Raw genomic sequence first — 22,070 nt, 5'->3', positions numbered from 1 at the left:
GAGCTGTCTCTCCGACTCATCCACATCTTGCAGGATACAACACAGGCCCTTCTATGGTAGCAGGCAAGTGCAGCCTGTTATATGGCAGGCCACTCTCTTTCCCATATACGTCATAAAACTAAGGATACACAGTTCTAAAAGAAATGTATCTATATGGATTTCACCCAAGTGTAGGGGAGATCCATAATAGTCACTGTGGACAACCTATATCAGGAACAAGAGCCCTCACTCACCAATTGGTGACATGTTTCATCATCAGGCTTTGCTCCTCGTCAGACTGGCGCTGCAATATCTGACGAGCCCCTTGTATATTAGGGCAGTGTAAGAATGTCCCATCCTGCCCAACATACTCTTGATCCCTAGACTACCAGGTTCTCTGACATTGCATATTAGTTTGTGAATAGGGTAAGAACAGACATTATTCTTACTTCCCCTGACCATTCAGACTTTTTAATCTTGACAAAGGCCCAGACATTGAGTAAATAACTTTACTGTAGGGTCCTGCTAGTCAATTTTAAACATTTTCTTCTCATCAATCCCACCTATTTTCATTCACGGCAACATTCTTTAAAAGATCTCCGGTAAAGAGCCCCCATGAGGAGCCCATCAGAAATTGCAGCGCCAGTCTGACGAGGAGCAAAGCCCAATGATGAAGCATGTCACCAGTTGGTGAGTGCCGGCTCTTGTTCCTGATATAGGTTATCCACAGGGACTATTATGGATCTCCCCTACACTTGGGTGAAATCCATATAGATACATTTCTTTTGGAACTGTGCATCCTTTGTTTTATGACATATATGGGAGTTTCATGCACAGGACCATTTCTCTTAAAATACAAAAACTCCCACCTCATAAGCCCTTCTTTTGGTTATTTACACTCTCTTTTCCACCCACACAGCTGTGGCAGATGCATCACTGCTAGGATTGGGACAAATGTATTAGGAGGAGGTAGAGATCAGAGGACTTTTGTCCCAAGAGGAGAGCCAGCTGCCTATCAGTCATCAGGAATTTTGAGCAATTTTGGCCATGAAAGCCTTCCTGCTATCCATGAAGGGGAGGCTGGTGCATGTCTTCATAGACTATTCGTCCACCATGCGGTTCTGCGGTAAGCAGGAGGAGGCTTTCTCTGGAGGTGGTGGACAGCATATATTTCTGGTAGCCCACCATCTAGCAGGATTTCTGAATGCTAGAGCTGACGAGCTAAGCAGAGGTCAGCTGGCAGATCACAAGTGGCGCTCCAACTCCGAGGTGGCAAAAAGCATCTCTAACTGGTTGAGTTTGCCCTTGCTAGATCTATTCACCACCATGAAGGACCGCCATTCTCATGAATTTTGCACATTTAAGTTTACTCCAAAGCATTGCTTCTGAGATGCATTCCCCCTGGAATGGAATGAAGGACTGTTGTGCGTATTTCCACTACTACATCTCCTGCCTCAAGTTCTAACGAAGATCAAGACTGATTGGACTCATCTTCCAGTCTAGGCCAGGAGGGTGTGGTTACCCAGCGCTTCTGAACCTGAGCATTTGTCCATTGATGGGAATACCACTTTAGGAGGACCTGTCTCAGGAACAGGGTAAGGTCTTGCATCTGAGTCTCCACAACCTACACCCCATAAATGGAGACTGAGTGGCAGAATTTGCATGCCTTTGGCTTTCCAATCAAGGTGGTTGTGGTTAATTTTGTCTTGATGGAATTAATGACATACCACTGCATATAGCAAAAACGACTGCCTCAAAGAAGCATTCCAGCGCTTATTCAGTGGAGACACTTTGACCAGTAGATTAACCTTGACTAAATGAAAGATCTTCAGATCTTGTTTTAAACCATGTTTCTGAATCTGATTTCTTAAGCTCCAAGGGCAAGCTATTCCATAATTTTAGCATCTCGATAGGAGAAGGCACAACCCCCTGTTCAAGCTCGCTTTACACCAAGTAAAGTTAAGAGCACCTTGGTGCTAGAAGGCAGAGATTTACCTAGTTTATACCCACTAAATCTCTGCTGAAGAAAAAGCGGCCCTTGCTTTTAAATTGCTCTAAATGCAATTAGAAGAATTTTAAAGGTGATCTGCTTTTCCACAGGAAGCCAGTGCAGTTGTTAAAGGCCCTGTCTAATATACACAGGCTCTCAGTAAGGAAACTGTGCTATGCACCTTATATTTTCCAGGTGGGCCTTCCTTGGTTCCCGTGGTTCCTACTTGGCGCGGCAGCTGAGAGGATGGACGTCGAGTTCCATCCACACAGTGGGAGACTTGTAAGCCAGTGGCCACCTACTTCTCTTTGCACACCTCACAGCGGAGGAATCTCTGCCAGCAGGGCAATTTCTCACATACCAACAATTTTGTAAAACAGCTTGGATGCTCTGGTGGGGCTGCGGACCCTGAACTGCCTGCATAGCCCGTCATACGTGTGATTGTCACGATGGGCGCGGGCCACCACCTAATAAACTGGCTCTACAGAGCTGTCCGCAGACTCACTGATCCTCCTTTCCTCCGGTTTTGGGCCTTAGTTCCCCACAAGCTGTGTGAGGTGACATATACACTTGACTTGCAAACATGTGAGGCCAGCACATTAGGCATATTTAAACTGAAAAAGAGTCATAAGGCTTGGCTACCCTCAAGGCCCTCCCTCCTCATGGAAGCCTGGCTGGGGGCAGTACATAAATGTGGTACGGCTGAGGAGGAGGCGCTCCATAGTTCAATTTTGCAAAACTGGGCCACCATACTCACCCCTCTGGACACATGCTGTATAACTCCCCCCTCCATGCCCCTAGATAATGGCACTGGCAGTAGATCTTCCCTATCTGACCCACATGCTGGGTTATGTACACTGCCACCTGATGCTGCGTCTAAGCTTCTTCAATGCCATACCCTGGTATCCTGTGTCACCCTCCTCTCCCTTATTTTTTGTCTCCCCCTCACCCCCATTAGTAATCCTCGCAGTCAGCCACAAACATCTCGCTGTGGCTCTTGCCTACATGCGAACCCACGAACCATTGATTGAACTTGCCAGTTATAAATGCTTGTAGTCCACAAGAAGTATGCCTGACCGCAATGAAGCTCTGTACGAATCCAGTTGTCCTATACATGGTAAAGATGGTGATACTTAGTCAAAAAGTTGAACATTAATAAAATGTAAGATAACAAATAATGATAAAATGAAAATGTATGGTTATGCTGACTATAATGGAACCCCCTTCGTATATGTTCTCAATAAAAACTATTTAAAACAAAGACCCTGTCTAATGGAATGTCTTTTCGGGATCATTATTACAAGACTATCAGCAACATTTTTAACTGTTTGTAGGTTGTGGAGAGGTTTGGCAGAGATACTTAAAAAGAGGGAGTAGGAATAATCCATCCGGGAGGTTATCAGAGCCTGTACAATTCGTTTTCTAGTTTACTCTAGTAAGACATGTAAAAACTTGGTTGTAGATTTTAACAAATCAAAACATACGGAAGTGACAATATGGTAATTAAAAGAGAGGGCCAAATCAAATTTTATACCAAGATTTCTGTTGGCCAAGCAGACACGGGCAGAATGCCCAATGAGTGCCACCAAAGACAGGCCAGGTCAAACGGAGAAGAATTGCAAAAGACCATAACTTCAGACTTATCAGAATTAAGTTTCAGGCAGTTTGATTGCACCCAGTCTGGAACAGCTTTCGAGCAGCCCTGAAAATGCACTTTTGAAAATCTGTCAACCTGCCATAAGGAGAGTAACAGTTGTGTGTCATCAGCGTACAACACTATCTTTATGCCCAGTGGTTCAACTGTCTCCGCCAAAGGGTCCATATAGATGTTGAAAGAGTGGGGCTCAGGGTTGAACTTAGTTGTACCCCAACACATAAGTATGAGAATCCCGATGTAAAAAAGAGAAGGTGTATGGCTTGTGCTCAGTCAGAAAGGGAAGATTTCAACCATTTGAGAGCGACATCTCTCATCTCACTTGTTCCCAGACATTCTCGTAGAATATTATGACACAGGGGGTCATTATGACGGTGATATGGAGGAAAGTACTGCCAACAGGCTGGTGGAACTTTCCTCCAAATTATGACATTGGTGGTTTGGCTGAAGCCAAACCACCAATGTACCACACCGACCGCCACGGCAGTGACGTCCATCGGGCTGGAGACAAAAATCTCCAGCCCCGGCGGCCGTCACTTGCCCGCCTGCTGGATTATGACCCCGCCTACCCGCGTAGTTTTCGTGGCTTCCTTACCGCCAAGAAAACCAAGGTGGTAGGCACTATCAGTGACAGGGAATCCCTTCCCTGTGACTGATAGGGGTCTTCCCCACCCACCTCCCCCTCCACAGGTTCACCTCTCCAGACCCCCTTCATACACGCCCCTCCTTTCACACATGCACGCATGGATACACACACCCATTTCCACATTCATCCACGCATGCATCCTTTCACACACACTTACATACATCCTTTCACACACACTTACATACATCCATACACACAGACCTGCATTCACACTACTCAACATACATGCACTCCTACCCCCAAACATGCACACACATACAACACGCAACACACATCCGGATACACGCACACACAGACATACACACATACACCCTCACGCACACACACAACACCCCCCCCATCCCCCGCCACCCCTGTCGGAGCACCCACTTACCTGTGTGCAGGGGGTCTTCCGGCAGGAGACTGGGCGCTGCTGCCAGCAGCAGCGCCTGCCAGCAGAACACCGCCAGGCCGTATTATTCTCATAATACGGCTGGCGGCGTTCTACTGGCGTGGCGCTGCTGCTGGCAGCAGCGCCACCTTACCGCTGTCCGCCGGCATGGCCACAGCTGGATTTCTGCCATCCTTCTGGCGGAAATCCGGCTGTCGTCCTAATTTGCCGGACAGCTGGTAGCCGTCGCCGCGGCGGTAGGCGGTTTTTACTGCCAGGGTCGAAATGTCCCCCACCGTGTTGAACCCCGCAGGCAGATCTAAAAGAACAACCCCTGCTTTCCTACCTACATCCAATGCCAATTTAACTTATTCAGAGACCTCCCATAGTAGGGTCTCAGTGCTATGTCCTGGGGGAAACCCACCTTTATAGAATGCAAAATCTTGTTGCTCTCCAAAAATAGTGTCAGTTGTGTATTAATAAACGTTTCAAGAACTTTGCCAGCAATAGAAACAAGGAGATGGGCCTATGTTTTTTAAGTAACAGAAGCACAAGTGCTTGTTTCCAACAACGGGGAACAACACCAGTGGATAAAGATTGACTGTAGGAATCATTGATTTAATTTTTCAAACGGAGGGCTACATTTAGTAGCCACAGAGGGCAGGTCTCTAAAGGAGACTTAGATCTTACCCCTAAAACGCTCATTTCAGTATCTTCAAGCAAGACTGCGATAAAAGAACTTAAAACTGCTCCTCCTATGAAAAATGTCATTGGACCCGTCCCTATAAGGAACAATAGGTGGATATCCTCTACCTTTTTCTGAAAATGAGCTGCCAGTTGATCGACTAATACTTAAGAGGGGAATTTTTGGTTGATTTGCTGATGGGGACAGAGAGCATTGGCAATTGTGAGTTACCGTAGTTATTTTCGGAATCAGCATTTTGGTAATCAAATAACTCCTCTTTTGTTTTTTTTAATTAATTTTCCAAAGCCCTTTTAAAGCGGCCTTAGATACCACCTCATCTTCTGGGCAATAGTTTTTCCTCCAGAATCTCTCTAGCTTTTTACATGCCTGCTTCATACTTTGAAGATGGAGAGAAAACCACACCGAAGACGGTTGCCTTCTCCTTGTCCCCCTAATATCAATCAAGGCGATCTCGTTAAGTATCTGAGTAAGACAGTATGTAAGAAATTAGCTTTGCCAATAAAGAGTTATTGAAAATACCAGGCAGTCTTAAGAGATCACCATTTCTAATTGTGTGCCAAGGGCGTGAAGCTACTTTCAGCATATGTGGCACCTCATGTAAGTGTAAAGGAGACCAGGAGAACAGGCTGAAATGGTGGTACAACCATGTCACCGGATATGGTTTGCCCACCTTGAGAGATCATAATTTGTAAAAAAAAAATATATATATATATATAATATCTAAAGTATGGCCAGCAGTTGGATTTGTTGGAAAGATCTGCTTGCCCACCCCATTCAGTTCTGCAGGGCTTTTTAGCCTGAGTCCTTTCTCTAGATCCTCCTTTTTGGGAGGTAATATTGTGTTATCTATTCTTAAGATGTTGAATCTGCCATGCAGTGCCACCTGCTGGCACATGGGAGTACTATTACAAAAATATCAGGTCCCAGTTTGTTTCTTGGGACTATTGTTAAGGTTTGTAAGCTGCAGTAGGATGTAATACTCACCAGAAATAATGTTAACAAATGTATATTAGTAATTGTTTTAGTACACATGACCTTAAATCAGGGGTCTCCAACCTTTTCCTTGACAAGAGCTACCTATGTTCAGTGAAAATCATCCCGAGTTACTAATACTAGTAATGTAAACATGAGCACCCCATCCACACGTGTCAGCAGTCATCACGTTGGCGCCTTAGGCAGGGTTTTTAACAGTAACGTAGAAAAAGCTTTGACAATTTGAACTGAAATGTTACAAGGGTAGTATGTACAAACCATAGATGCAGTCCTCCTGACACCAAGGTATAAATATGAGTAATAAATCACTTCAACTCAAACAATAGTTTCAAACACTTTTTCAAAATTCAGCTGTTTTTCTACAGACATCAGCCAGGCAAAAGCTTCGATAGTCATAGTTTGGGCTTCACTCAGGAGAGGTGCCCACAGGCAGCTGGAGAGCTACTGGTAGATCTGGAGCTACTCGTTGGAGACCCCTGCCTGAAATCCTTTAAACTGTAGCATACCTGCCTAATTAAAGGGATCAACTACATTTGGTGCCAGTATGTTCTTTATGAGGGAAAGCCCCTTGTCCCCTGTCATCCTGCGCTGGTTGTACTTGTATTTCTCAACCGGTGCAGGAGGCAGGCTAGTACCTCCTGCCTCTTGCTGCAGCTTTCCTCTGCATTGCTTTTCTCTTGGCCCAAACAGCCCTCATACTCTGCCTCCTGCCAGTGTGTGCCCAGCTCGCCTACATCTCCTTCCTCTATCTTCTTCCATTTCTCTTGGCTGTATTTCCTCTTTTTTGCAGGCTTCTTTGTGCTGGCTCCGAACTCTACCTTCCGCTTCGCTTTGTGATCTGAGACTACAGCGAAGACTCTGTACTTTCAGGTCATCACACTTGATTAGTTCCCAGGTTCGGACTTGCAAGAAAAGCGGTCACTCCGGCCTGTGTGATACTTGTGTTTTGGGGAGGATTCATGCAGCTTCAGGGTCCTTCATTGTGGTAGTTCCTCCTTTCCACCCTTAGCCTTCTTTTGGAAAGTTTATTGAAGACCAAAAGCAGATGAACCCAGCCTATTGCTAACATCATGTAAGTAGCCTACTGATCATGGTGTGTTTTATTTTTAACTGCCCACACTCTATCACTCTTTCCATTATGAGTTCTCTGAAGCTGCCATCTGGCAGTATGCCCACTGTGTAAAAAACATAAAACTGTATAAATAAAACTATTCTTTTATTTGTGAGTTTACTCTGGGCTCATTCAGTTTCTGAGCGCTCCTTTTGGAAAGAAGCATAATACATACATAGAGTCCATAAATTAGATCAAGTTAGTGTATTTATCATGTTAATTGGAGTTTTGCCTCCCAGTGTTCTTTCATACATTCACTTTTCACTCCAGATCAAGTACCCCATTCCATCTGTCCCACATTTCTAAAGAGATTCTAGGGGCAAACTCTGCTTTTATATATTTCTTCGGTTGCCTTGTTAAACACCAATCTTCAAAAGTGGGAGTTTGGTCTACAACCCCACAGCTTTGACAAATCTCATCTGGCGATCTCCAATCCCAAGGACGTAGCTCCTACTTGTCCTCCATACACAGTTAGGTGCTATTCATCTACCCCTTCAGTCTTCTAAACCGTGCAAATGGATAATAAGGTGCAGGAGTTGCCAACATCCACAGTTGCAGCACACAGTCCGCCTGGTATTCAGGTGATGCTGAAATCATCTGGAATAATATTGATTGTAAAGCACTAGATTTGACATTGATAACCAAGCTCCAACCCAGTCCTACTCTAATACATGCATTACTAGCAAATAGTTAACTTGGTTCTTTTATACTATTTTCTTTAATGAAAGTCCTTGTACACAAAAGAACTTCACAAGTTAGTGCAGTACCCTATTAGTGTTGTCATCGTTTGGTGGGACAGCGAAGCAGGCCAGCTTAGTTCATAAGCCCCTGCAGAGTTGCCAGCATCACACAACATGTAATTGCACACTTATAGTATAGGTTTTACTAAGAATATACTCCCACCCTCCTAACATAAAAAGGCTCAGTTGACAAAATACACAAAGGGCCAACCCCAGGGCAAGACCCCCTATCTAGACTGCCACATTGCACACATCCATGTGAACCTGAAATAGATCCATCCCCACTCGCATGCTCATCCAAAGAACTGCTGCGCAACAAATTACTGGATTTTGCAGTAGCTTGCAGATCCTTAAAATGGTAAACGTCCAGCCCTTGGACACCTTCTGAAATTAACTTTAACGTATTGAACACTCACATGAAGGTACTCAGTGAAGTCTAAGTTGTGCTCTAAAGGGCAGTGGAAAAGCCTAATCTCTTGCCGTCTGCCAACTTTACCATCACTCCAGAACTAGCTCACATCTACTGGGGAACCAGTCTTCACAGATCGTCCATACTTTGCAGGGCACCTCTGAAAACCCTCCTGAACAAACCCTCCCCTATCAAAGTGAACCACAAGACTATAACTGTTCTCAGCCCTACAACTCCAATATCAAATTCATCATGGAACACTGCTTTTCTGGCCCGTTTTCACGCCTGTTCCTTGAGCAGGTAAACTAAACTACTCCTCCATTCAACCAGCTATTGTTGTCTGACCTATGTTCTCTTACGAAGACAACTACAGGTGTTTCTGTCGCGCCTCTCTGGTGAGCTCCAATTCATTCATGCCAAGCCGCTGTCTGGCAACTTTCCCACCTCCTGATCTACTGACCCATCAAAAACCTTTGCCACTTGGGAATACTCGGAGAGAAAACAGAAACCGCTTAAAATAGAGGAAGGACTGCGACCCGTTTGAAACTTTTCAGCAGCATTGAAATTGCCTCCTCCCAGGTATTGATCCGCTCAGGACTTGGAAGATCCCCCGGGCTGAGCCTCTGCGGTGTCCTTTGCACAGACGCCACACACTAAAATGGCGTCTGAATGTAAATTACAGCCTCTGGCGCGGTCTCTATGCAGCTTACTTGGGCGGGAAAAGCCTCTTTAATGTACCACAATCATTTTCCTCTGACGAGAACACGCTAATGGCGCTAAATTATACAGCAGCAAAAATCCACAGAATCTGTTGGTAACTCAAGGTCATTGTCATTGAAAACTGACAGTCGATTTACTGAAACTGACCCCGTCTAAAACTGTCTTACCGATCAGGCTGGATTCTTTTGAGAAGGTGGGCTGTGAGCAGCCATCCCTGATATTACCAGTGCTTAATTTGTAAATAAAGAGGTACCGGTGCTCAAAACCCTTCTCTTAAACACGAGGCTGCTGTAATTAAATCTGCCAGCACTGAATACTGAGGCAGCGTAATCCTGAAGCAATCTCGGGCTTCTTCAATCCATTTACGGCCACCCCTGCCCCTTCAGCTCATCCTGCAACTTTCTACTTCCTCCCTTTGTGACGCTTTTTCGTTTTAACCTTCCTCCGTCTTTCCCATATGTGTCTTTTGCTTGCAGCAAATGCTTGAGGCAGAAGAATAAGTGCCGGTGCTCAGCACCGGAAACAACCAGCACAAATGAAGCACTGGATATTACCAACCTGCAGTGTTCTCGTCTTGAAAGACACATGGTTGGAGCCGCCGCCTACCGGCTAATTCTTTTCCTCCCAAGACCCCACCTCAAGCCCACATTCTTGGTTTTACTCTCTCAAAAGATTGGAGGACTGTAAGTGCAATTTTCACTGGCTTGCCTAGCCTTCACCCCTGAAGGTGGACAAAAGAAATAACTGGAAACGCTGGTGCCAAGACATCAGTTCACGCCTTTTCAAAGAAAAAAGCCTTGTTTAACTTCTGTTAGATGTCTAATCCAGCTTCAAACCCCGGTGCTTACGCGCTTCATGTTAGAAACGTGCGGATCGATGGTTTGAAGAATATTTGTTGGGTAGCATTTAAATGCTGCAGCAGAAGCAGGCAGATGCACACTCGAATGCCGTAATCATTACGCTGAATAATAATCTTTCAAAGGTGCAGTTGGAAAGCTGTAATTTCACAGCAGAGCTATTTTGCCTGTGTTTTCATTTCCACAAGCGCAGAGCGCTCTTCTGAGGACATACTTGGAACATTCAGTGCCATTCTATGAGTGGATAATGCGACTTTGTGTGTGCTGAAGGAAACTGTCTGAACTTCCAAGCAGAACAGACTACTTAGCTATCAAAGGGTTGTCGTGTTCTAGTGGTTTGTAGAGGTTGACATCGAGGTGCATGCTGGAACATGCAGCATGCAACATATTTAAACTTGACGAGACGGGGAAGCATCGCACTAAATTGACAAATTATAATTTTACCCGTTATTAATTTGTGTTCTGAACTGATTTCTCAAAATGTGTTTTAAGAGGCATGACCTCCAGGCACACGACGCCTGCTTGTCCGTTCGGCTGAGAGGGTAGACTTTGGGAGTGATGTTCGGGACTGGTGTCTTGCGGGGGGGTTGGGGGGGGGGGGGGGGACCTTCAGTACAGGCATTGAAATGTAAGGCCTCCTGGCACAGTCGGGAGAAGTTTCGAACATGCAGTCCATTTGAGATAACTTAATTGAGTCAGCAATGTATTTAAATATTTAAACTTCTGGGCACCCACGTCACAGGGTGCACAAGGAAAAATCACAGCCCTAATTTTGAGTGGCATAGGGCAGTGATTCAACACAAACCAGGACAAAGAAGGCACCAAAATGAAGGCACTTTGGAGCGTTTCATCCCCCAGAAAGGCACACAGCAGCTTTTAGAATGTGATGAAGCTATGTCCCAGAAAGGGCCACCTCCTGCTTCGTCATTTATCTTGAAACTCCTGCAAAAGACTAGTTAAAGGATCCCACCTTAACACTAAAAAAAATAGTAACTTTCAGTTGGGAGAAGGTAAACAGTTTGAGTTTGGTATCTGAAAAAATGTAACTAAAAGCCCTCTTTAACGATGAAGTTGGATTTTAAATCGCAATTTGAAAATGCCACTTTCAGAAAGTTGGCATTTTCTTGTCCTAACCATTTGGTGCCTGCAGCTTGTCCCTGAGTGACATGACTAGGTGTAGCTAGAAGTTGGTCTTTGTGGGACAAAAGGAGGCTAGGTGTTGGCAGGATGGGCCATTCTGACTTAATGAGGGGGCAGCTGTCACCTATGACACTCGCACATCACAAAGGGTCTGCCTGAGCACACTCACAACGGGTTTACCAGTTTTTGTTTGCCCTAACAAGTAGGGGCCAGAACAAGAAATTCCAGACACCCCGTGGGGTGGAAACCTCCAGAACCACCTTCTACTTGAAAATGGGCACTAGGTATAAATAATGGACCATTAGTCCCAGTTCTTCACTACACCTCTGGAACTGCGGAAGACTCAGAAGAACTGCTACTCTGCTGCCCGGCTGGCTGAATGAAGAACTGGACCTGCGTCTTGAACCCAGGACCACTAGAGTGATTCAAAGGGCCAGTTGGCTGTCTGCCTGATGGGAGCCTCAAAGACAGAACAGGCTCCAACAGCTTTGTATCCAGCACCAGAAATCTGTCAGTTGTGAGCCCTATCCAGCCAAGTGTGGCCACAGCAGTCCTGACCCTCTGAAAACAGGCCTAAAGGTGCTCTGCCAGCCCAACTGCAGTCCCAGCAGAGCCAACGCAGCACAACACATCGCCTCCCAGAAAGTCTGCATCAGAGCCGCTGCCTGACGCATTGCCTCCCAAAAACTCCACATCAGAACTTCAGTCCCACGCATCCGTGACTCGGGACTCTGCATAGCAGCTGGCAGCCCCATTGGATCCACCGCTGCACGACCTATCCTCAGAGCAGGTCTACACATTGAAAGCAAGCCCCTCGTTGATGGCATCCTTGACAATGCAGGACTCTGCATTGCAAGTCCTGGAGCTTCTTCAGAACCAGCTTGTGTGTGATGCATCCTCAATTCTGGACTTCACATTGCAAACCCCTGTTGACCCCATCCTTGTCGACGACTCAAGGCCTCACTACTTGGAACCCCCCTGTGCGTTGCATTTCCACTCCAGAACCTTACATCCTTGCATGACTCTTCCTTGATGAGGGATCTTGCAACTCTTCTCAACCAGGATTTAAGACACTCTTGTTCAGTGGGCCTAAGTTGGGCTTTGTAGCTGGCCTGCGCTCCATTGAGGTCTGCCTGAACTTGTGACTTTGTCCTGGTCCGGCACGACCAGATGCTTTTTAGTGCTATTTTTACTTAAATCTTCAAAATTGCATATCTCTGGTAATCCTGATTGGATTTTTGTCATTTTGTTTTAAATCATTTTTTAAATTTTACTCTTTTTTTTCTAAATTGCAGTGGGATTTTTCTTATGTTGTGTTCACTTTATTACTGTTTGAAATGCTGCATAATTACTTTACATATTTCCTTTTGGTTAAGTCTGACTGCTCTGTTCCAAGCTACGAGAGGTTGAACACAGGTGAACAAGGGTTGCTTGTGACTTCACCCTGACAAGGATTGTGGTTGCTGCTGTAGTGTGGTTCACCCCCCCCCCAACCAGTAACGCAGTTTCTTACAACCGCAATCTTTGAATTTGCTGCACAGAGAACACTGATCTTGGAGCAGCAGAAAAATCCCAGTTGACTGTCTGGGTTTGTCCTCTCGTCCCTGCTCCACTCAGAAAAACTCCTACTTCAGTATCCAGCATTGATGTACACCAGAAGGTGCAGGATTAGTGAACAATCATGCCTGGTGCTGTGAGCGACTGCTTACATTGCAAGTCGGCTTCAATCCTGTCGTGTAATTGTAAATGGTGTATCACAAGTGCCCGTAAAGCTTCTGAATGTAGATTTTTAGTGATTAGGAAACTGCTGATTTTGTTTTTAATAACCATGATTTTTAAAATGTTTGATGAAGCACAGCACTTCCCATTCTGTCCATATCGAGCAGTTACTTTAAGTATTTTTTTTGCAATTTCTGTATGTTTGGTTGTCTTGTGCGCTTATGTGAGTTTGTTTGGCTATTTATTTTTGTGATTATGCACGTTCCAGAGACCCGCTGTTCCTGCAGTAATGTTTTATAATTTGTTTTAAGTGTCTGAACAAATTATGCACCTGTTTATGATAATTCCAAACTGAACACAATAAGCATTTTAAGTACATGTTTTCCCTCCTCAACAGAACAAACAGCTGGCCCCAGCCCTGCAGATCACACCACAGACCGCCACCATTGCATTCGATAATGTTTATTTTGAATATTTGGAGGGTCAGAAGGTACTCAATGGGCTCTCTTTCGAAGTTCCTGCAGGAAACAAGGTGGCGATTGTCGGAGGCAGTGGATCCGGGTGAGCTGGATTTTGAAACTGTAAATATTGCATGGGATTTGCAGCTTGATTAGAGTTGGCTTGATCGAGTGTTCAGTATAATAGCTCTTAGTCATATCGTTTTGCATGCCAACCAAACTGAGATGCGTCCCTTCCATTGTACATTGGTGGTCTTGCTCTCCCTCTCGAAGTGTTGATGCCAACTAGTGGACAGGTTTCTTCCACCAGTCTCTACAGGGAGTGCAGAATTATTAGGCAAATGAGTATTTTGACCACATCATCCTCTTTATGCATGTTGTCTTACTCCAAGCTGTATAGGCTCGAAAGCCTACTACCAATTAAGCATATTAGGTGATGTGCATCTCTGTAATGAGAAGGGGTGTGGTCTAATGACATCAACACCCTATATCAGGTGTGCATAATTATTAGGCAACTTCCTTTCCTTTGGCAAAATGGGTCAAAAGAAGGACTTGACAGGCTCAGAAAAGTCAAAAATAGTGAGATATCTTGCAGAGGGATGCAGCACTCTTAAAATTGCAAAGCTTCTGAAGCGTGATCATCGAACAATCAAGCGTTTCATTCAAAATAGTCAACAGGGTCGCAAGAAGCGTGTGGAAAAACCAAGGCGCAAAATAACTGCCCATGAACTGAGAAAAGTCAAGCGTGCAGCTGCCACGATGCCACTTGCCACCAGTTTGGCCATATTTCAGAGCTGCAACATCACTGGAGTGCCCAAAAGCACAAGGTGTGCAATACTCAGAGACATGGCCAAGGTAAGAAAGGCTGAAAGACGACCACCACTGAACAAGACACACAAGCTGAAACGTCAAGACTGGGCCAAGAAATATCTCAAGACTGATTTTTCTAAGGTTTTATGGACTGATGAAATGAGAGTGAGTCTTGATGGGCCAGATGGATGGGCCCGTGGCTGGATTGGTAAAGGGCAGAGAGCTCCAGTCCGACTCAGACGCCAGCAAGGTGGAGGTGGAGTACTGGTTTGGGCTGGTATCATCAAAGATGAGCTTGTGGGGCCTTTTCGGGTTGAGGATGGAGTCAAGCTCAACTCCCAGTCCTACTGCCAGTTCCTGGAAGACACCTTCTTCAAGCAGTGGTACAGGAAGAAGTCTGCATCCTTCAAGAAAAACATGATTTTCATGCAGGACAATGCTCCATCACACGCGTCCAAGTACTCCACAGCGTGGCTGGCAAGAAAGGGTATAAAAGAAGGAAATCTAATGACATGGCCTCCTTGTTCACCTGATCTGAACCCCATTGAGAACCTGTGGTCCATCATCAAATGTGAGATTTACAAGGAGGGAAAACAGTACACCTCTCTGAACAGTGTCTGGGAGGCTGTGGTTGCTGCTGCACGCAATGTTGATGGTGAACAGATCAAAACACTGACAGAATCCATGGATGGCAGGCTTTTGAGTGTCCTTGCAAAGAAAGGTGGCTATATTGGTCACTGATTTGTTTTTGTTTTGTTTTTGAATGTCAGAAATGTATATTTGTGAATGTTGAGATGTTATATTGGTTTCACTGGTAATAATAAATAATTGAAATGGGTATATATTTTTTTTTGTTAAGTTGCCTAATAATTATGCACAGTAATAGTCACCTGCACACACAGATATCCCCCTAACATAGCTAAAACTAAAAACAAACTAAAAACTACTTCCAAAAATATTCAGCTTTGATATTAATGAGTTTTTTGGGTTCATTGAGAACATGGTTGTTGTTCAATAATAAAATTAATCCTCAGAAATACAACTTGCCTAATAATTCTGCACTCCCTGTATATAATAATTTGGAAAAACTGCCATAGATATCTCACCTTTTGACCTTGATCATTTGCATTGACGGTTGCTAAGTAGCCCCTTGTTATGCAACAACTTCAGCCAGACCTGGTGTTCTGATCGACAACGGTTTGTTTCTGGTGTTTTCCATCCCTAATATGGGTTTTGAAATTACAACTTACAAACTGCTGCGGCTAATAGCTGTGGTGGCGGGGAATGTTGCATGTGACCTGAGACACTCGACAGTTTTAATATTTGATTTATTTATTAATTGTTTTTCATGACAAACAACATCGCATAGCAAACAGGAAACATCAAAATAATGCCTCTGCCACATCCTAATGCTAACGTGCACACATACATATTTATCATGTCTTCCTCCGTTACATCGCCACATTCGGTATATCATCAGCTCCCTCTGCAGGTTAAAGGGCATCTCTGACCTTACATACATTTTTTCCACACATAGGGGGTCATGTAATGCTCAGCAGCGCTGCCCTGGAGGATTAGGACTGTCAGCACTGCCACACCGTCGTGTTGATGAAAAGTGGCAGTGCTGGTGGTCTGACCACGGCGCTACCGCCGCAGTTGTAATGTGGTGGTCGGACCTCCAGGGTCGTAATAAGGCCCTAAGTATGTGTTGTCGCCTGTACCTGAATTTTATGTTTTTGGGAAAGCACACTATGACACTATTTTCGAATTGTGTGTTTGCACCAAAAACAATGAAGATCTTGTGAAAAGTATACAGTTCTTCTCCGCTGCACCCTTTTGGGTATCCCTTTCCCATCTTCTTTTAAGATGTCGCAGATTGGATGAAACTCAGCCGTCTGAAGCTGAACTCAGACACAACGGAAGTCCTCATCCTCGGAAACACCCCGTCCGCCTGGGAGAACTCTTGGTGGCCCACGGCCCTTGGCACCGCACCAACCCCCTCAGACCACGCACGCAACCTCGGATTCATCCTGGACCCACTTCTCACCATGACCAAACAAGTCAACGCCGTATCATCTTCCTGCTTCCTCACTCTCCGCATGCTCCGAAAGATCTTCTGCTGGATCCCCGCCGACACCAGAAAAACTGTGACCCACGCCCTCGTCACAAGCCGCCTGGACTACGGAAACACCCTATATGCAGGAACCACCGCTAAACTCCAGAAACGTCTGCAGCGAATACAAAACGCCTCCGCCCGCCTCATCCTCGACATACCCCGCAACAGCCACATCTCCGCCCACCTGAGACACCTGCACTGGCTTCCCGTCAACAAAAGGATCACCTTCCGGCTCCTTACCCACGCTCACAAAGCCCTCCACAACAAGGGACACGAATACCTCAACCGTCGCCTCAGTTTCTACACACCCACTCGTCAACTTCGCTCCGCCAACCTCGCACTCGCCGCCGTCCCTCGCATCCGCCGCACTACGGCAGGTGGGAAATCCTTCTCCTACCTGGCGGCCAAGACATGGAACTCCCTCCCAGCCAACCTCAGGACCACCCAGCATTCCGGAGGCAGCTCAAAACCTGGCTCTTCGAGCAGCAGTAACGCCCCTCCCCTAGCTCCTTGAGACCCTCACGGGTGAGTAGCGCGCTTTATAAATGTTTTTGATTTGATTTGAATAATAGAGCCTTTTCCCTTGCATCCTCTTCCATACATGCTAGTGGAACAAGCAGAGGTTGGGATTCCTTGCACAGTTTTGAATGCGTGTTTCTAACCAAAAATAATCCATGCAGATTCCAATACTATTGAAACATCCCCTAGTATCAGACTAGCCTAGAACATTTTCTCATCCCTGCAGTGGGCACACAGTAGCACCCTAGCAACTCTGGTTGCAGAATCTTCAAGGTGTCACCAGATAGGATGGCACTGCTCCACAAAGGCTCCACTCTATGCTTATAACATTAGTTTCCTTGTCCCAAAAAATCTAGGATGTGGACTTCTCGGTGTTGTGGGTATTTTTTCCTTAAATCTTGCAGTTAGTTTATGTAGGGGGTATTTTATAATTGTTTATTATTTTTTGCTGGAGCGACATTGTGCAAAGGTCTAGCTTTAGGCTCTCAGTGAAGTGTGAAAACTAGATATTGTTAAATGACCACATAATACATTTTCTTGTGGTTACCACTTCACTGCAGTTACCTTACCTTCACATATGTCCACAGTTGCGGAAATATGTTCAGTTCTTTCTGGATTTGTACTTTCTGTTGTGCTGAATTTGTGACCTCAGAGTTGGAGGATAGTCCTGCAGAAAATCCGGTGCAGTACCTCATTGTTTGCTTTAGGAATCAGTCTTGGCAAACATAGCCAGTCACTCTTACTTTAGTGTTCATCTTATGGAGGATCAGGCATTTCTCCAAAAGAAGACACTCAAGCTATTTTAACTGTAGTATGGAGGCTCGTACTACTACATCGGGTATACCAGGAAAATATTAAAGTGAGTAGACCTTCTCTGCCTGCACTATGTAAACATAGTCTTGTAGAAGGAAAAGTTGAATATAGTGGCCCAAGTTATTCAGGTATTGAAAAGCAGGACTGCACCAGGAGCCTTCATCAAGGTCACAGCATTGGTGGGGATTCATCTAGGCAGGTATGCTTTCTTTATCTACCCATCGCTGGATGATTGGCTGTTCAAGGTGAGTTGTCTTTCCTGGTCACTGACTATCTTCACCACGTGTGAGCTATAATTCAGAATCTTATTCTCAGTCGATATGCTTAGGTTGTTCTTGATAACTTTCAGGTTCCAGTTCATTGGATCGGTCCTATACTCATTTCATGGAGAAGGTGTTTTGTCCTCTGCGGTGGATGTTTACACTGCACTTCATTGATTTGGGGACTGACTTGTAGATATTTTTTCTTTATGCTATTGAGCCTCATAGCATGTTGCATCTTGCATCTTGCTTGTTCTTCACACGTGCGGGAGGATCATTCTAGTGTAACCTGAAGTGAAAATGGATCCATGTTTGAGATGAGTTGTAGGATGGTATGTGTATACGTGCAGTGGTGGAGTTAGTGGGACAGCTTGCTTATGGGGGATCATTTTTCCAACTATTGGCACCATGGTCTGGGACTCTTTTGTCCTCCGTCCTAGAGCCTTCCATAGAAACAAGACATTAGTGTCAGCCTAGTTTCCTGGAGCTTAAAGTATTTTCTAGTCCTTAGAGGTTATCTTTCCCTATGAGTAAGGGGATATAGTGTCTGTGGTACACGCCCTCAAAGACCTCAAACAGTCATGCACTATATCATCAAATGGGAATGTGGGATCCTTTTGGCTGTGCAGAATGAGCACATGCCTGTAAACTTGGCTTTGGTTCACAAATCGGTCTAGAACGCATTTAGCTAATTTGTACAATGCTTGTGTGAACGCCCCAAGCAAACATACAGGGTTCTCAGCTAACAGATGGTAGTGACGATTTTCTTTCTGCCAGACTTCAACAACTATTACCCTCCTGCAAACAATGAATGCTCTGGGGTCTGCTCAAAGGAATTTCACCCAAGGGTTGGGTGTGCCTCTTAAGGAGGAGGCATGGCTCCACATACTCTTCCACTAATTTCAGTTCTTCATCTTGTATTGAGATTACACAAAACGAGGAGGAATTGGTACTTCCATCTTCTGCAACTGAGCTACTCTCTTTTAATGAGGCTGGGCCTATTCCAACACGAAGGGACGGTGTTATATCGCTGTGTAAGCACGCTAACCTGCATGCATAAAGGCTGACTGGCGTTCCTTGGCTGGGTGGTCTCTCTCAGACAAGGTGGCAAATGTACGTTAAGCAGGTAGGTGGCCCTCTAACATATGTAACTGTGCCTAATGTTCAAGGTTGTTTATCACTTGGTATTATTGCCACAATGCCTACTCAGTTGAAGTTATGCTAAATCTGGATTTCACCCTTCCTTGAGACCTCAGTTTGGGTATTGGGTACTGTGAAGTTTGCAAGTTGCCCTCTCAGTGTTCCCAGATGCAAATCTTTCTTTTTAAAGTTCCCTAGGTTGTCTGTTCTCTTAAGGGGCTCCACACTTCTTTTCTCCTAGTAATTGCCTGGGGTTAGTGGGGGCATAACTTGGGTATATGTTTTGTAATGGAGAGGCTGCTTGAGACCATGATGATACGAGGCCTCTCACATTGAATACGGCCACTTGCTGGCCATTACTCCGCCTGTAGAGTGATGATGTGATTGCTTTACACTTATTCTCATTTCACCTCATTACCCAATAGGGTTGTGTTGAGACATGTATGTCCTGAAAATGACTTCCCTGATCTTACCTAGAACAGTCACATTTCTTTCCTGGCTCTGGATGTGTAAACAGAAAGGAAGGCTTACCTCCTCAGGTATGTCTGAGAGTTAATCATCATGAGCTCTCCCAATGCAGGTAAGGCAGAATTAAAGAACACACATACAATGCATTCAACCTGCGCACTAAGAAAAAACAGAATATTTTTTTTAATGTGTGGCTCTTCCCAAATATTGATTCACTTTGGGGTAAGCCACGTGGAATGCTTCTACAAGAGCCTGTTGAGTCAAATATATTTTGCTGCTAAGATCACATTTAAAATATTGTATTAATATGCAAGACTTGCACACCCCTGAGACCTGCCTGCTGGCCTTATTTCCAAAGCCTGAGCCTAGGATCGATAGGAAAAGGTTCACGTCCCTGGCTTTCGTTCTCCCTAAAGATGTATTGCTATGCATTGAAGATCGTAATCTTACCCTCCTCTAGGCAAATGGGCCCATGAGGTGAGCTTATGGGCTAGAAGTGTGTTTTGTATTACTTGCGGAGGAAAGAAAACCCTGATGTAGGCACCCAATAGTACCTCTTTCGGACGAGTTTTTCTTTGATAACTCTGAGATGAACCAAATGGAAGTATTGCTAAGTGAAAAAAAAAATTAGATTTATGTATTACCTACCCTCACCCCATAACATCACCAGGAATTTTATTTATTTTTTAAAAAAAAGGAGAAAATAAAATGAAAAAAGTTGCAGGGCACTTATTTTCATTATATGGAATCGCCAAGAAACATTTGACTGTTTGGTTTGTGTATTCTTTTTCTTTTAATATTGTGTTTTTGTTAAAAAAATGAGTCTGATATTGTTGGTCATACTGCCCCTGTTGTGCTACCGTGCTATGCACAAGTTAGAGTTGTTGCATACTATTTATCTTTGAGTATGTCTGCTTTAACTTTAATTATTACCTCAGGACCGACTACGTGGTTAAAATTATGGCCATGTTTCATAACTATGATATCCATATGCAATTCTATCCTACATTTATATGAGCATTCAGTAAACAGATAAAAAAAATGCAAGTCATCAAGCCGCAGCACTTTATTCAGACTTCACACTGACCCATTCTCAAAGATAACACAGGTTATTCCTTCTATCATTACACTCTTGACCGTGAAAAATGTAGACAGCCATTTTTTAGATAAATTTAGACCAACTAAGATGACTTATATTTCTTAATCTTTACACCTTGCTCACACATTTCTTCTTTGCCTCACTATACCTACCGAAATCTCACCAGTCTCAATTCAACATTATGTCAAAGCCAGCGCGTCTACTGAGCCGGACAGGAGTAAGCACATACATTCGGTACCAACCTCTACATTTCAAATGAAGAACAATTGATAGTACTGCGTGGGTAACAGTAGTAAGACCGTACTTTATTTTTCATTCTACCACAACATTCATATTGGAAAACTGCACAAAGTGCCTGCTGTTCACAATCATCATGTTGAGCCTTTATACAAACCCATTCATGTGTGATGAGTACAACTCCGTTTTCTAGGATTTATCCCATTTGTTTCCAAACCAAAAATTCTTCAACCAAAGAGAACTAAATTGTACTTCATTGTCCATAGTAATTGAAAGAGTAAACATTTCTTACAAAATGCTATCTCTAAAACAAACAAAAAAAACAATGACCTTTTTAGTTGTTGGTTTATACAACCACTTATACCGGCCCTGCACCCCTCCCCCACATCCCCCTCCTCCACTAGACAAATCGACCAGTTCACACCTTTTCCTCTTCATGTAAACTCAGATGAGGCCAAAAAATCCACAGGAAGCTCCAGCTATATTGAAAAATGTATTTGTATAATTTGAGTACTACACATTTAAGAATTTTGGGCTTTATTTAGTATTTAATGGAAGTGGGGCATCCTCCAAAACCTAGTGCCTGACTTAGAGTGCTCTATGCATGCACCCTAAATTGAGTGGATGGGGCAGCCACCACTTTTTGGAGGATGTTCCCCATCTGCCAAAATCAAAATAAGGCCCTTTGTCTGACAGTGTTGTTGTTGTCCATCAGAGGCTATCAGAACACTGATTTAACTTTTTTTTAAAGTTTCCTGTGCAAGTCTCTACTAAATGTCCTTTACGTGTTAACCCAGTAATACTGTCTATGAGCAAAATGGGTGGTCTAAATTTAGCCCTATGCATGACAAAATCAGCTTCAAAAGATACCTTTTTCTTTATTTTTACAGAATACTTGTAAGTCATAAATTAGAACTGGTTGTTTAGCCGACAGTACTCCACCCAATGCCTTAACCTCCCTCAACAGCTTATCCTCAGACGCTCAATCACAGAGTCTAACTTGAAAGATTGAAACACCAACAGCTGATCAGCAAGCCAACAAAAATTCGAATTTTTTTTAAGCAAACAACTTAAGATTTAAGCAAATTAGCGTATGGTGTCGAAACTGTGCCTCCC

General features: G+C 44.3%; 1 protein-coding gene across 1 annotated transcript in view; it reads left to right on the top strand.

Annotated features, from left to right (window-relative positions):
* Positions 1-22,070, top strand: part of ABCB7 (ATP binding cassette subfamily B member 7) — a 607,823-nt gene that overhangs the window by 481,283 nt on the left and 104,470 nt on the right. Inside the window, exon 11 of the mRNA XM_069210993.1 lies at positions 13,432-13,595. Coding sequence (XP_069067094.1) covers positions 13,432-13,595 — 164 coding nt within the window. The remainder of the gene's footprint in view (positions 1-13,431; positions 13,596-22,070) is intronic.

Source organism: Pleurodeles waltl, chromosome 2_1, assembly GCF_031143425.1.
Source record: "Pleurodeles waltl isolate 20211129_DDA chromosome 2_1, aPleWal1.hap1.20221129, whole genome shotgun sequence".
NCBI lineage: Eukaryota > Metazoa > Chordata > Amphibia > Caudata > Salamandridae > Pleurodeles > Pleurodeles waltl.
Note: the sequence above shows the minus strand (reverse complement) of the source record. Positions and strands in the feature narration are given on the sequence as shown.